The following is a 14,873-nucleotide window of genomic DNA, read 5'->3' as shown; positions in this document are numbered from 1 at the left end:
TGAGACTATGAGGGCATGTGAACATTTTGGTACCAATATCATGGAAGAACTCCCACGCTGCGCTGAGATATAGTGGCAGGAACACCAAGAAACTACCAAATTAGTCATATTTGGCAACTGATCACATTGTGGCTGCTACATTTGGGGGTTTTGTGGTCATTCAAGGTACACAGTGAATCTTTGACCGCATTTGATCATTTTGGTGCCAATATCATGGAAGAACTCCCATGCTGCGCTGAGATATAGTGGCAGAAACACCAAGAAACTACCAAATTAGTCATATTTGGCAACTGATCACATCGTGGCTGCTACATTTGGAGGTTTTGAGGTTATTCAAGGTACACAATGAATCCTTGAGGGAATGTGAACATGTTGGTACCAATATCATGGAAGAACTCCCATGTTGCGCTGAGATATAGTGGCAGAAACACCAAGAAACTACCAAATTAGTCATATTTGGCAACTGATCACATTGTGGCTGCTACATTTGGGGATTTTGTCAGCGGTGGGCAGATACGTTACTTTACGTTACAAGCACATGATTGGATATTGTACCTTTTTTTTGTTATCCAAGTTTTAGCTTTTGAGTAACGTACCTTAATTCAGTTGTAAAGTATTGTACTGTAACGTTTTCAGAATGCCCATTTTTTCTCTGTGGGATAACGTACTGGAACTGCTTGGTAATTTTCCATGTGTAACTGTAACTTCGCCCTTGTGTGTTACAGTACGTTCCAGTACATTATGCAAGTTACTCTTGTGAGTAACTTCTTTACGCCACTACAAAAAGTTTCTGATCATCAAGGGTCAGAGTCAAACCTGCAACCCTTTCTCCTGCAGACTCACATGGGAATGTGCTAGCTAACACATGAGCTAGTTGTCATGTGGCAGTCAAAGGAATTCTTGACATTCAGTCAGAGCCCCCCCGCGTATGATGAATGTATCATGCCTGTGACGTGTTTCATGCAAATAGATATGGTGTCAAGTTTAAACATTCCCCCCTCGGTCGCCTCAACTCCCTTGCTCAGCTGACCTTTATCGAACCACTCACTTGCTGCTCAGATTTTGAACTCAATCTTATCAATCTTACAGCCCATCCCCATTCCCAATCATGATCAAGCCCAAAGATACTCTCATTTCTCCCACTCAACCCACTCGCACCACCAGAGAAAACAGAATCACATTCAATACTCAGGTACGCGTGCTTGAAAACAAATGTATCAAACTAAAAAACCGCACACTAAAAACTTCTTTTTCTATTGCTGTCAGGACCTTGGATTGTCCCCAGCGCACCAGTCTACACAGGGATGTTTCCCCTCCCCCTTACAGCAAAGCTATGCCGCTGTCGTCGCTTCGGTAAGCTCTCTCAAAAACAAATGTATCAAACTAAAAAACATCACACTAAAAAACTATTTTTTATTTCTGTCAGGACCTTGAATCATCGCCAGCGCACCAGTCTAGACAGGGGTTTTTACCCTCCTCCTTGCAGCCAAGCTATGCCGCTGTCGTCGCTTCTGGCAAGGTTGCCAATTCTTCAGCGGCGAAGCGCACCAATTTCTCTGTTTGTCGGCCTGGCTCTACTCCTGAGACTTCATACACATCTGAACTTGCTTCTTCTGCCAAAAACAAGCTCCAGAAGGCCGTCAATGCAGTTGCTGCCGCCGACAGATCGATGCAATTGTGCTCAGACTCTATTTGTGGCTGTTGTGTACCACCTCCTCCAAAAACAAGTGAGTGTTCTCTTCTAGCGCTGTTGTCAAATCGATTGTTTCTCATTGTACTCAAGGATACTCTTTTGTGCCCCCCCTGCCTTCAGATACCAAAGTTTCTCGGTCTCCAGCCAACAAAATGAAAATAAAACTCATTGCTTGTGAGTCCTCTCCTTTAGCGCATACAAGTTTCAATTTTGACGCTTTTGGGACTTCAGCCGCTACTATTGCGACTACTGTAGGTGAAAACATTCAAATAGGCTCTGGAACATCTCTTCGACGCTCTTGCCGCCTCGCTGCAGTTGCCACTGGAAAGCTACATGAAATCAGGACTCCAGTAATTTCCACCCACCCGAATAATGACGAGGCTTTTGAGACATTTTCCTCCAATGTGCCCAGTTCCGACTTGACTAGTATCAACGAGGAGACCGACAGCATTCTTGTAGCAAGATCGGACCGATCTTCATCCCTCTCCGATTCGCCGAGTATTGAGGAAGATACCAAAAACACTCAGCCAATGCCATCTCTTCAACCCAAAAAGAGAAAGCGCCGAAGGGCAAGGTTGGACAAATGATTTTTTGCATACCAATTGATATCCACAAACTAACCTATTTGTGCTTTCTTTTACCCTTAATTCCAAATTCTATCTATCTCAAAAATTACTTCTTTTCTGTTGCTCTTTGGTTGGCATTCAATGTTCTTTCATATACCAATTGGGCAAACACTCTCGCTCACATGGAAAATGATTGCTTCAGTGATATGACACCTAATCAGCAACAGAAAAGAAACCAGAATAAGAGTAGAAGAATGAGGAAGAAAAGAGTTGAGAATAGCTTGGATCACTTTACTACAGGTGCTCCTCCACCTGGCGCCAAGACGATTTGACGGAATGTGAATCCCATCAATCTCTTTCCCGCTATAACCCAGGACTTCAAAGAAAGGATGTTTGAATATAAGCGCCTCTTAGCAGAATATAAGGACGACCCTGAAAACCTTTGAAAACCGCCAAAAGTCTATGCTCCAAAATTCACCAAGGAAGAAAATGAATCAGCACTAGAAACGGTGAAAAAAACTTTCTTTAAAATTGATAGCAACTATAATAAAATCTACGACAAAAGAAAAAGTCAGTTAGTTGGTATTGTCAAATTTATTCCCCTCAGCAATCTGTCCAAATCCAAGTGGGACGACTACAATTTCCTCTGTCTATTCCTACACGGCTGCAAGGAGTTTATCTCATCGGTGGCTTCAAAATTGCGAAAATGTGGCGGTATAATGTGGGCCATAGGATGGAGAAAAGGATACGACGGTCTTGAGATTCTAGGTATATATCATGATCAAGCGGCTATCAACAAGAATCCTATTGGTTTCAGGGATCTCATGGAGGGATCGGCTCCAGCAGGAGAAATACTTTGGAATATGTTTCACAATTTTGGAAATGTAGCAGTTGAAAAAAATCAAGCGTATATGAAGAAATACAATATTCCTTCTATTTCCGACAATAACTTTCCTGAGGATCCACGTGAAAAATCCCCCTTTGGTTTTGCCTCCAATCTAGTTTTTTTGTCACATGGCTTTTACAATCATCATCACACCGATGATGGCGATTTATCTGATCTTCCTCTTGCTTTTGCTATGATTATTCCAACTTCTTGAATCACTGGTCAAATTTCAACCGAGGCGCAGGGATACGACGTAGAAAATGGGCAGTTTATTTTTAGAGACTTACAGTTAGCGCTTCATTTCAAACCAGATACCATTTGCAGAATTATATTTTGTGCTCAGGAATATGTTCACGGTACATTATATCCATCTGAACCAACCAATTTTACTAAACTAGGAATGGTTCTTCAAGTTGCAACCAAAGCAATTAATCCAAGTCTATTAAAACCACAGTTTTGTGGAAAAAAAATTCAAGGGTTCCCCCTACAATAGAAAAAATTTACAAAAAAATGACAGGGTTTTCCTCACAAGGCAATAAAGTACAAAAAAATAGAATGGGTTTGCCCACTAACTAAATACAGGAATTACATATAATGTGACAGGATAAATTGCATTTAAAATGGGCAAAAATCTCAACCAGAAACGTAGCCCAACACCAGCCAAAGCTGCTGCACCCAGGCCCCCATACTGCCGCCCAGCTCACCGGATGGGTCAAACAGTATGTGTTGAAGGCCCCCTGCAGCTCCAATGGCAGAATGCATAATGGGGGGCCAGCTCTTCAACCCCCCAGACTGTGCAAATGCATATGCAGCAGTGGGGAAGCGTGAGACACACCACCAGCTGGAATTACAGCAAAAACTGATGTGCCTGGGGGACAAACAGACCAGCCAGAGCTCAGCTTATATATCAAGTCCCACCCGCGGGTCTTGAGCTTTCACAACCCCAAAGCCACGGCAACAACACGACCAACAGTATGTACCATGGCAACAACACCACCGCCATGGAACCACCAGTTTGTACATGCCAGGGTGGTCATTCAAATACACAGATCTTCATAACAATCCCACTTGTTGACCAATACAGTCTGTCTGGGCCTACACGTACCCTTCAACATCCTTGTTGGCCTTCTCAAGCCGTACTAAGTTGTAATCCGCTGTTATTGGGGCTGCCTCAGCGGATGTCAGGCAATGATCTCCGATACCCGACTGATGCAGCAAGAGGCTAGGTAGACAATTTTGCTTTGTACTATGAGAGTTGGGGAGACTCATTTGAGGGCTGGGATTTTCACAGATCCGCTGGAGCAGTACTTGTCGCCTCCGCGGGACCTTTTCACTCGCCGAGCGCCTCAGCTGAAGAGGAGAGTGTTAACGTACGGAAAGAGTGGCTGAATCTGGAGCTTGTTCCGAGCCGGTCAAAGACAGTCCCACCGGGCCCGGTTGTTTCCCGCCAGACAGTTTTTCCCCACCATGCCAACTACAAGCTGGAGAACCATGAGGAGTGGGAGTTGGAAGAGTCGGACTGGGGCCAAATTGCAAACAGGCATGTGGTCGAGTTCTCGGCCTCTGAAGATGAAGCACCATTGAGTACACTTGTTGCCCGTCAAAACCAGCCATCCGGCGTCGTTGCTGGTCATAAGCAAAGGGTTGTGGGCAGGAGGTCGTTGGTCAGACAAGGGAGTGAGGGTGTTGAGATCAAGCCTGTTGGACCCTGTTGGTCTCCTTCCTCTCATCATCTTGGCGCCGAGCAAATGGTCACCCAGCCAGCCAATGATGTTCGCTGGGTCAAGGTGGAGGTTAGTGATGGCTCGGATGGTTGGGATTGTATTTTTATTTTTATTTTTGTTGAGAATTGAAATCAAGAATGATTGCCTTTAACACATTGAATGTGGCTGTCCAATCAGGCATGACTGTGAGCCCGAGTGACTCCGGGGGATGCTGACATATGGTATGGGTTTCAAAAAAAACATCCAAGGTCCCTTGTATCCAGTCAAATCCCTCGACATAGCCTCTATGCCCTATCACCATAACACTCGATGTTGTTCTGGCCTGTATGCTGCCTGTCTCTCCTCCTCTTTTGCTAGCCATCCCCCATCCACGCTGACACTTCTTCCCCCTCACTGCCACAAACCACAATCACCCTACAAAAGCAGAAGCATGAAACTTATCAAACAATCTGCTCTTCTGTAAGGAACTTGATACCTCCTGGATTGACCTGCAATGAGCTCCTTGCGACAGGCCGCGGCCCCGGCTGCTGCTGGGGATGGATGCTACAAATTGGCTCCAGGGGGCTCTCAGGCCGGGTCTTCTTGATTTGGCATGGCGAGCGCGGTAGTGTTGAGGGTCCATTTCAATTGATCACTGGAGCAGCACTCAGCACGCTCAGCAACACCACACCAGGCAGCCCCGAAGCCCTGCTCCTCCACGCCCTCAGCCGCGACAACCACGGACACGCCCTCGCGCATCTCATCCGGCTTGACCAGCCAATACCCACGACTTCTACCCTTGCCTCTTTGCCGTGTGCGGACAGATTGGCCAGGGGATGGGAAACATGCGCAAAGTCACCAGACCAATCCTTGCCGGACTCTCCCCCAGCCCTCTACAGACCAGAATCATCACGGCATACATCAGAAACCTGCTCAGGTGTAACCAGCCCAAACGTGCCTACGCACTCCTTGCCTGCTTTGACTTCGGCCCACACATTGACCTCCTTGCAGAGGCACAGCGCATTGGCGGCAGATTCGCCCCCAAGGCCATCTGGATCAGCCGCCAGCCACTTCCGGGCCAGAAGTGGAAGCACCAAGGGTGCACTTGCCAGTATACTCGCCATATACCTCATCCTCAACTGCCCATGAAATTCCCAAAGTTTTCTCATACCAATCAGATGAACTCCTCTGTTGATGACATCAACAGCATTGGATTGAACTTTCTGTTGCCCTACATGATGTAATCTTTTGAAAACCCATTTTTTCCTGGCTTGATGATCCAAATTGTCTTGAAAATATCAAATGTGCTTTAATCAAACCCCACAATTTTCCTTCATTTTTTGTTGATTGGGCAAACCTGTGTTTTTTTTGAAAAATAAAATGAAAAGGTTCTTGTAAGAGGGAACACTTGATCTTTGTTAGTCCAAATTGTTGATTTCAATAAACTGGGATGTAACATAAACACAAATCAAACACACCAAGTTTCTTTATCATCTGAAAAAAGAAAAACAGATAATGATTTATCTTGGAGATTGGGGGAGGTTGTCCCCTTTGAAATTACAGCGGCGCAGCCACCTTGGTCTCTAGTACCTGTAAAAACTACATTAGTGGAACTTATGATGACGATTCTGATAAATATTTTGGTGGTGTTGATGATCTTTTAAATAATTAGAATCCAAGTTTATTAAAGACACAGTTTTATCTGAATTGTAAAAAACAAGATCAAGGGTTCCCCCTATAAAATAACAAAAGAGCAAAAAAAAAAAAAATCAAGGGTTTCCCCTTATGTAAAACTTCCAAAAAATGACCGCACTAATCTCCATACAATAATCATTCAAAAAATAAAATCTCGACCTAGCCCCCCAAAAACAGCAGAGCTGTGTACTCAGGCTCACCCCCCAGCCCGCGTCTAGCGCGCGGGTCAAAAGGGATGGACATGAAGGCCCCCGGCCAGCAGCTAAGGCTACGGACCAGTGGGGGGCCCACTCTGCAACAGCGGAGGGGTTGAGGGCGATGGATAGCTGGAAGTGCAGCATTTCCAATCGCCCTGGGGAATTGATAATCTCGAACGCTGCCTCTCTTTTATACAGTTTGTCCTTCGCTGCGTTGCTGGACTCGCCGCCGCCGTTCTCTCAACTCGCGTTGAATCAAATTCACCGTTACCCTTGCCACGACGTTGTACATATCCACCGTCGCTATCTGCAAACCACTGCCACACCACCCTATCATTGCTGATGCATACGGTTGCCAACTCAACTGAACACCACCTGACAGTGACACAAGCCCCAATGTCACCGTTGCACAAATCCTTGGTACCACTCTCTTTCAATCAGGCCATCCGCCAAGAAACTTACAGCAGCTTCATCAAGGAGAAAACTACACCTTGGCATACCTCTCTGGCCAGCTAAGGCAAGATCTGTATGTACATACAATATTTTCCTATCATACGCGCTAGGATTGATGAGGGCCAAGGCAGTCATTCCTACCAGCACTTTTTTTTTTCTCTCTCTTTTCAGCCTAGCCAGCAGAGGACTTCTCCGACAACTCTTGACCCAGACAAAGGCAGCCCCTTGGCTAGCAGCGAGCATCAGCATACCGCAGACAGCGGGCCAATCACTCGAGACAATCGTGGCCCCGTCACGCTGCTGAAGGCTGAGCTCGGCATCCAAGCACTCCAAGGGCCATTACAAGCCAGCCGAACGGTGGTCCTTGAGCATTCTGCTCTGCAAGATGCTCGCCGGCCACCCGCCCTTCTTTTGAACCCTTACCTCGCGCAGGCCGCCAGCCCCTTCGCCATCTAGGGGAAGATTGAACAGTACCATCTCCACTTCCCCACCCCCTCGTCCTCATCCTCGTCCGGGAGCTTCGTCCTCATCCTCGTCCTGGAGCTTCGTCCTCATCCTCGTCCGGGAGCTTCGTCCTCATCTCCCTCCTGCTTGTCCTTGACCGCCTACAAGCGGCTCAGAAAGCCAAAGGGGGGCATCCAAGACATCAAGCCCGGCCTGGGGGGGGGGGGGGGGGGGTATACTGAGCCCTGCTAGCCCACCATGTCATCCCCGTTGAGTCCCTTCTCTCTTCTCCTCCACTTTTTTCATTGACTTGTTTTCTTTGTTTGGTATGGAGGTTCCCATACTGCTGAAAGTTTCCCAGCCAGGAACTCGTCGAACTTTGACCGCTACCCAAACGTCCATCCCGCCAACCTCCCCGCCAACTCGTGGGCTCAGAAAACCACCAGTTCTGCTCAATCGTGAGCTCCTACCTCCCCTCGCGCCACCAGGGCAAACATCTTCAGCCCCTCATCGCCCAGGCCTCACCACCCTCCGCCGCCAGTCAGCCTCAAACAGTCCATCTTGCCGAGCAACAACCTCAACGACACCAACCCCACCCAGACCCATCCGTCACCCTCATCATCCCTATCGGAGCCAGCCCGATCCTGCCTAACCAACGCTGGCTTGCCAAGATTGCTGTGCTCGTCCACGTCTTGTCCCTGCCTCACGAAATTGTCATTGACTAGGCCAACAGCCACAGGGGCCACCCCTCCTTCCTGCACAAGTCAGGCAGAAAACTCGCCGTCCCCAACGGCAACTTTGTGCTCGCAAGAGCCTCCCTCTCCCTCTACAGACTTCCCACCTTCGACATGCTGGGCGGTCAAGGAAGTCATGACTTTGACTTCGCAAGCAAATTCCAGCTTGATTGCTTTGCATTCAATCTTCGATTGTTGAGCTTTACTTATTGCCTTAAGCAATTTTTGTCTGGCGGGCTTCAAAGTGGACTCTTTTGAGGGAGGCTTTTGCGGGAAAGACTGAATACCAAACTAGCAGTTGCTACTGTGTCTGTTCACCAATTCTCATAGGAAGTTATCATCAGCCCTACAGCTTTTGGGGCTGAAAATGGGAAATGTTCCAGTTCAATTCCTACCTCATGTTCCAAGTGTTGATTTTATTGCTAAAAGGTGGGACACTACCATGTCAAGCAGGTTGGCATACAAGAAAGCAACTGATCAAAGTCAATGTGCTAGCCTGCCTCTTAGGAGCAAAGAATTATTTTAACCCATGGGTATATTTACTTTGAACAAGTCCCTATAAGTAACAGGAATATCCTAATTGACAAAATATGTTGTCTAATTGTTTGATATCTCAACTTGCCAATCAATTTTTGTTTGTTTCCATCAAAGTAATAGTGGTGGTCCACATTTTGTTCTTATATTCTGTCTGTCCTTTTTCCTCATAGCTTGAGAATATGATACAACAACAAAAAATGAATGTTGTATGACTACCACCTTTTCAATCAACTTGCAGGCTTAGAACACAAGAACAAAATGATACTACACACTGCATCTCCTATTTAATTTATTGTGCTTCTCATATTCTACATGAGAATTTTGTTTGCACACTATGCTTTGTTGATTGTTTGTACTAAAATGGGAAATTTTACCAGTGAATCCTTAAACAATGGGGTCAATAATTGAATTTTACAAAAATTTGGATTTAATCTAAGGCCTTCACAAACAAAAGTGTCAAATTTTGAAGATTGAGTATTGAAAATCAATCTATGCAGCTTGTTGATTTCAAAGACTGTTCATAAACAGCTTAAAATGTGTCCTAAATTTAACTGTGAACCTACCAGAATCAATGGACAAATGATAGATACTTAAGCTCATTCATTGTTGAGGTATTAGCTTTTGCACCACATACAAATATTATCAACCTTGATGATAAACTAGAGGCCAAGGCGGCTGCGCCGCTGCGGAGCTCAAGAAAAATGGTTGTCTTGCTGCACTGGTATCCAATTGGCAAAACCACTGGAAAATCAATAATACCTCTTGAATCAGCACAATTGATGATTTTTTTTCCCCATCTCATTTGCTTTTTTATGTAAAAAGTTATCCAGTTGGCAGTCATTTTCCCAATGAGCCCTCCGCCCGTCGCTTAAATTTCATCCTCTGGTGAAAAAACATCATTTCCAATAGTTTAACAGCTCAAATAATATGCAAAATTGAAGAATTACTGAAAGTTTTGGACTGTTTGGGTGTGTAAAACATTGTTTATACATGTTAGCAGTCATTTTACTCCTAATCCTGCAGCATATCACTTATAATTCATTTTTTCTCCTGTTATAAAATAAAAAAATCATCAATTCTACAATACTTCACAATACCTTACAATGTGTTTCAGGCTGTATTTGAAGAAACCAACTTGTAACTGCTGTCGTCAAGTGTATTCTTTTATTCGTCAAGTCTACCATTAGCTAACTATTTTATTTTATTTTATGATATGTTTAAGTCATGGGTAAATGTAACAGACCTGTGTTGTAGAGCACCATTCCCTCCTGCCAAGGGCTGTCATGGGCTTGCTTCGGAAGATCACATGCCCACTGAAGAGAGGGGCTTTGTTGAGTTCAAATCTGCTCATGATAATTCATTGGTTTGGCTTATGAGTTAAGCAGTACAACTTTGAAAGATGCAGGGAGAAAATTGACTAAAAATATCCTAACACATCTGTACCGACATTTGGGTAGATCAACAGCGGATATGACATTGATCACGCGGACAGAAAAATAAGGGAGGGAGAGACTATAAGAGAGATTTACTGTTATAACAAGACTTGAGGGGCTTATTGACCGTGGGGACTGACCAATGTTAGTGGTGTAGTTGGTTGCCCCAAAAATCAGCTCTGGTGCTCGGTAGTACCTCAAACATATATAACTGACGTTCGGTTCTCCAGCCACCAAGATCTTTGCCGATCCGAAACCATACAACTCGAGCACTCCGGTCGAGGGGTTTAATAACAAGTTCTGAGGCTTGATCTCTCGATGGCATATTCCAAGCGAGTGGATGTAGGCTAGCGATTGCAAGAGCTGATAGACGTATAGCTTGATGTTCAAGATCGGCATGACCTGAAGCATGAGTGGTACCAACGGATTGATTAGACCATATTGGACGCGATGCGAGAGCGATCAGTCGGCGATGAGAGCCAGCCGCCTGATACACTGGAGCATGGACTGGGGAACTGACCTGCTTTAATTTGGAGTAGTGGCAGGAGGCCCGGTACACGGTTTCAGGCACATCCTCAATCACCAAGTTCAAAAATACTTCATTGCGCTTTGCCTGCCGAGGATCGTATGGGGAGTCCAGATCAGCCTGGAAACCAAAAAAAAAACAATTCACCGGATTAGCAAGACTACCCCCCGCCGTCCGGGAGAAAAAGTAAGGCTCTCAATTTTGTAAGTCCTCAAGAACTGCTGCAGTTCGTCTTCGATCAGCTGTTGCTCGACGACGATATTGGCAGTCTGATCAGCAGCCGAAGGATCCGCGCCGACGAGAACTTCCAGTTCGTTGATCTTAGCCAAATAGATCTCCGTCAACCAAGTCGCCAGCATCATCCGCTGAGTCAGATCCTAAACAAGCACACACTCATCAGAATGAGATGGATGTAGTAGTTGAGATGGGGGTCAAACCTGGCGTTTGAGCCGCTCAAGACGGCTGATCAGATAGTACCGCAGTGCATCTCGCTCGCCGCGGTCGATGAAGCCCAGGACGACCTCCTCGAAGGGCTTTGAGCACTGGGCATAGATCTGGGCGGCAGAGATGTGTTTGCCGGTTTGGAGGTAATGATCGGCCTGGCTGACCAAGATCTTGTCCCGGTCGATGGCCATCTGTAATCGAAATCCTAGGTCAGCTTGTCTCACTCTCTCTCTCTCTCTCGCCAGCCAGGGACTGGGATTTTTCGGCCTGCTTACATCCACATGACTCAACGCTTTCTCGCAATCTTTGCGGGCTAGATAGACCTTCCAGATATCTCGGCCTTCATTTTTGACGACCAGCTCGAATATGGATTGTTCCGAATAGAGCCAATAGGTCTGATCGACCGGGTCGGTGGTGATCGATCTGATGCTTTCGTCCGGTTTCTGGTTGTCCCGAGTGCCGGGGAATTAGTGAACAATGATGATGATGGGCTGGATGAGGGGATGGGACGGACCAGGTCAAGGATCTCTTCGTGTATGATCTGGAGGTGATGTAAGCAACCAAGAATATCGATACTCTAGGAGCTTGGATAGGAGTGGCTCACCTTATCTCCACTCGAATAGAAATAAGCACGTAGATCGACGACATTTGGATGGATCAGCAGTTTCATAATTCGGAACTCTCGATTCTGGGGCCGTGCATAGATACAGGTGAGCAGGTCTGGGGGGAACGAGGAGAAGGATGCGACGGACTTTGAATTGTTTATCTTGCAAGACTTTCTTGATCGCAACCTCTTCTTTGCCAGAGGGATGGACGGATCCAACGACGAGTTGAGCGCTGAAGACGACGCCAAAGGAGCCGTTCCCGACGGCCGGCGTAGCCGATCTCGCGTTGCTCGCCCGTCCGCCAAACGCAGGCCAGGACCTCCATTACTTTGTTTGCTTCGTTGACTGTGTGTGGCAGGGTGGTAGGTCAGCATCTGTTGTTGGTAGTCAGTCTGCTTCTGGCTAGGATGGTGGATGGACGAATCGGAGGTAGTAGAGCCTGCGCGGAGTGAATTATCAGCTGCAAGGACAGAGATGTCAGCATGGAGAAAAACACAGACAAAGTTGAGTATGCAGTTCGACGTTAGTGGTTGGGCGGGAGTGGCGTTGGTGTCAAAGGAACATGGCGGTGGCGCCACAATGCCCCCAACAGGTCAAATTGTGCGGTCGATTTCAGCTTCCCGTAGCGCACATCAGATGTGTTGACCAGGATGGCCAGAAGATCTGAGATGTAGCTAATGCCTTGCGGGTCAAAAATATGTACAGTGGCGGCGTGGCGGAGGCGTTGTTGTCGAGGATACATGCGGGGGGATCCAAGGGGAAGGCTTGAGGCGAGCTTGGCACTGCTGGCTGATGGTGTATAAAAGGGGGGGTGTTGTGTTTGGATAATCCCCCAGGCGTCCTCTGCCGCTGTACTTCCAGCGTGCAGTTCGTCCTCAACCCCCTCCGCTGTTGCACTTGCACAGTTTGAGGGGCTCTACTCGGTGGCCCCCCTTTGCATAATGCCTTCAATGCGGCGCGCTGGGGGCCATCCACCCACTATTTTAACCCCTGCTAGACAGGGATGGATAGTGGGTCCAGTTTGTGATGTTTGGATTTTGTGTTTAGAAGGCTTGTTTTTGTAATTGGTTTTTTTGAAAGGGGGAACCCTTGCATTTTTTTTTTTGTAATTTGGTTTATTTGTAGGGGGAACCCTTGATCTTTGTTTCTGTGTTTCTCTGGCTTTAATAAACTTGGATATCTCAAAACCTGCTATATGTGAGAATTAAAAAACATGAAACAATGAAATACTGCCACACAGAGTAAAAAGAGTTGAGATGGGAAACTGATCTCTGCAGCGGCGGAGCCGCCTTGTCCTCTAGTAGATATAAAACTTGTACATATCAACTGTTATCAATTTTCAAATTTTTCAAGTTTTTTGCATCATTGATCTTTGAGTCTCATTTGCGTTATGATATTTGTTTTTTTGGATAAAATTTGAGTAAAACATTCAATATTTTCATTCAAATATTTTGAAACATCTGTATCCTCACATGACTGTTTTATTTTTGCGGATTGGAAGAGAAGATGCCTGTAAAATATTGCCTCATCACAAATCAATCATTGTTATGTGAATATATTAAGCTGGTTTCAATGCATTTGTATTTCCATAAAAAACATTAAATCAACATTAAATGAGCTCACCAAAATTTGAAATGGGCTGCTGAGAGGAGTGTGTTGATCTCCAACCAAGCAGTAACTGAATATGAATCATTTGTCTGAGCATTTCACATACAAAATCAGGCATCAGCTGAAACCCAAAAGCCCTTGAGAGGAAATTTATGGGAAAGTGTTCAGGCAAACTCAAGCAAAAAAAGAAGCAACAATAAATATTATTGAGGGTGGTTGAATAATTTTCTGTTGAAAATTTTGTTGCATAATAGACATACCAGAAATCTAAGTTTATTAAAGACAGACAATCACAAAAGCAAAGATCAAGGGTTTCCCCTACAAAATAATAACAAGAAAAAAAAGAAAGTCATACAACAACACCAGAATCAATACCCATCCTCTTCCAGAGAGGTTGCAAGTATTGGGCAGATAACCCCCAGCGCGCCGCATTTAAGGCAATTGCAAAGGGGGGTCATCAAGAATTAACCCTCAAACTGCGCAGGTGCAACAGCGGAGGGGTTGAGGACAAGCTGCCAGCTGGAAGTTCAGTGGCAGAGAACATCCTGGGGTTAGAAAAATCCAAACCCCAGGTTTATATACCCCAACCAACTCACCCACCTTGAGTTTTTGGGTATGTATGTCTACAAGAACTGTGCGGGCAGTCGCGAGGCAGCAGCGTGGCGGTGGCGTCGCCCTCCATGATGTATGTTGTGTGTACCATGGAGGTTTGAGTACTGGCTGTACCAGTCACTATGCTCCAAGGCAGCGGGTTGCCCCTACTACAAAGGTTTGCCACAATGGTTGCTACATGCCGCGCCACCCACTCCGCTTGCCTCGCGCATTTCATTCGCAACACAGCAGGGCAGAGTCGGGGCGCTCAGCCGGCGCACCAGCAGTGCAGGCGCCACATTGGCGCCACTGGGGCTCATGAGGACCCACAGTCATCGTGACGCCCCCTGTCATGAACCAGGGCGCCACCGGTTGAGGTGACGCCCTCATGTGCAACATGGGATTGCCATTGACCTGGGCGCCCCAAGGACGCCCCCATCTGACACCCCTACGCGGCGTACATAGTACGCCGCCTCGGCAGGGAGGGCGCCCCGCGGGTCCATCATGGCATCGCCGAGGCTGGCCGCCGGCAGGACGGGGGGCGCCTTGGGGTGAGTATGGCCCCGGGGTCGCCCGAGAGTCGGCCACATGCCTCCACGGCCGTACCGCCGGCCTGTTGAGGCGTAGGCCCAGAGAGGCCCCATCGGAGCCTTTGAGCTGGGTCGGGCGAGCCATGAGGGCAGCCCCGAGGGGTGTGGGATGCGGGCAGTGCATTCAACAACCCCCAGAAACACCTTGAAGAGACCCTTGGGGTTCAT

General features: G+C 46.7%; 5 protein-coding genes across 5 annotated transcripts; 4 read left to right on the top strand and 1 right to left on the bottom strand.

Annotated features, from left to right (window-relative positions):
* Positions 1-1,108: 1,108 nt before the first annotated feature.
* Positions 1,109-2,280, top strand: PtA15_4A705 (uncharacterized protein; the record flags this gene model as incomplete). Its single annotated transcript, XM_053168616.1, has 5 exons — positions 1,109-1,192; positions 1,267-1,353; positions 1,487-1,677; positions 1,746-1,867; positions 1,949-2,280. The coding sequence occupies 5 exons, from the start codon at positions 1,109-1,111 to the stop codon at positions 2,278-2,280; spliced, it is 816 nt and encodes a 271-aa protein (XP_053019807.1).
* Positions 2,281-4,333: 2,053 nt separating this feature from the next.
* PtA15_4A704 (uncharacterized protein) lies at positions 4,334-5,010 on the top strand (the record flags this gene model as incomplete). Its single annotated transcript, XM_053168615.1, has 3 exons — positions 4,334-4,371; positions 4,437-4,957; positions 5,006-5,010. The coding sequence occupies 3 exons, from the start codon at positions 4,334-4,336 to the stop codon at positions 5,008-5,010; spliced, it is 564 nt and encodes a 187-aa protein (XP_053019806.1).
* Positions 5,011-5,684: 674 nt separating this feature from the next.
* On the top strand, positions 5,685-6,092 carry PtA15_4A703 (uncharacterized protein; the record flags this gene model as incomplete). Its single annotated transcript, XM_053168614.1, has 2 exons — positions 5,685-5,947; positions 6,056-6,092. The coding sequence occupies 2 exons, from the start codon at positions 5,685-5,687 to the stop codon at positions 6,090-6,092; spliced, it is 300 nt and encodes a 99-aa protein (XP_053019805.1).
* Positions 6,093-7,136: 1,044 nt separating this feature from the next.
* PtA15_4A702 (uncharacterized protein) lies at positions 7,137-7,649 on the top strand (the record flags this gene model as incomplete). The annotated part of the gene is made up of 2 exons (XM_053168613.1): positions 7,137-7,160; positions 7,365-7,649. 2 exons carry the CDS (start codon positions 7,137-7,139, stop codon positions 7,647-7,649), a joined length of 309 nt encoding a protein of 102 aa, XP_053019804.1.
* A 2,739-nt stretch (positions 7,650-10,388) lies between these two features.
* Positions 10,389-14,451, bottom strand: PtA15_4A701 (uncharacterized protein; the record flags this gene model as incomplete). The annotated part of the gene is made up of 8 exons (XM_053168612.1): positions 10,389-10,420; positions 10,482-10,743; positions 10,862-10,954; positions 11,032-11,244; positions 11,305-11,502; positions 11,587-11,754; positions 11,916-12,376; positions 14,397-14,451. The coding sequence occupies 8 exons, from the start codon at positions 14,449-14,451 to the stop codon at positions 10,389-10,391; spliced, it is 1,482 nt and encodes a 493-aa protein (XP_053019803.1).
* Between the last annotated feature and the right edge of the window lie 422 nt (positions 14,452-14,873).

This window comes from Puccinia triticina, chromosome 4A, assembly GCF_026914185.1.
Source record: "Puccinia triticina chromosome 4A, complete sequence".
In the NCBI taxonomy this organism is placed as follows: Eukaryota; Fungi; Basidiomycota; class Pucciniomycetes; order Pucciniales; family Pucciniaceae; genus Puccinia; species Puccinia triticina.
This window is presented reverse-complemented; position numbering and strand designations above follow the sequence as displayed.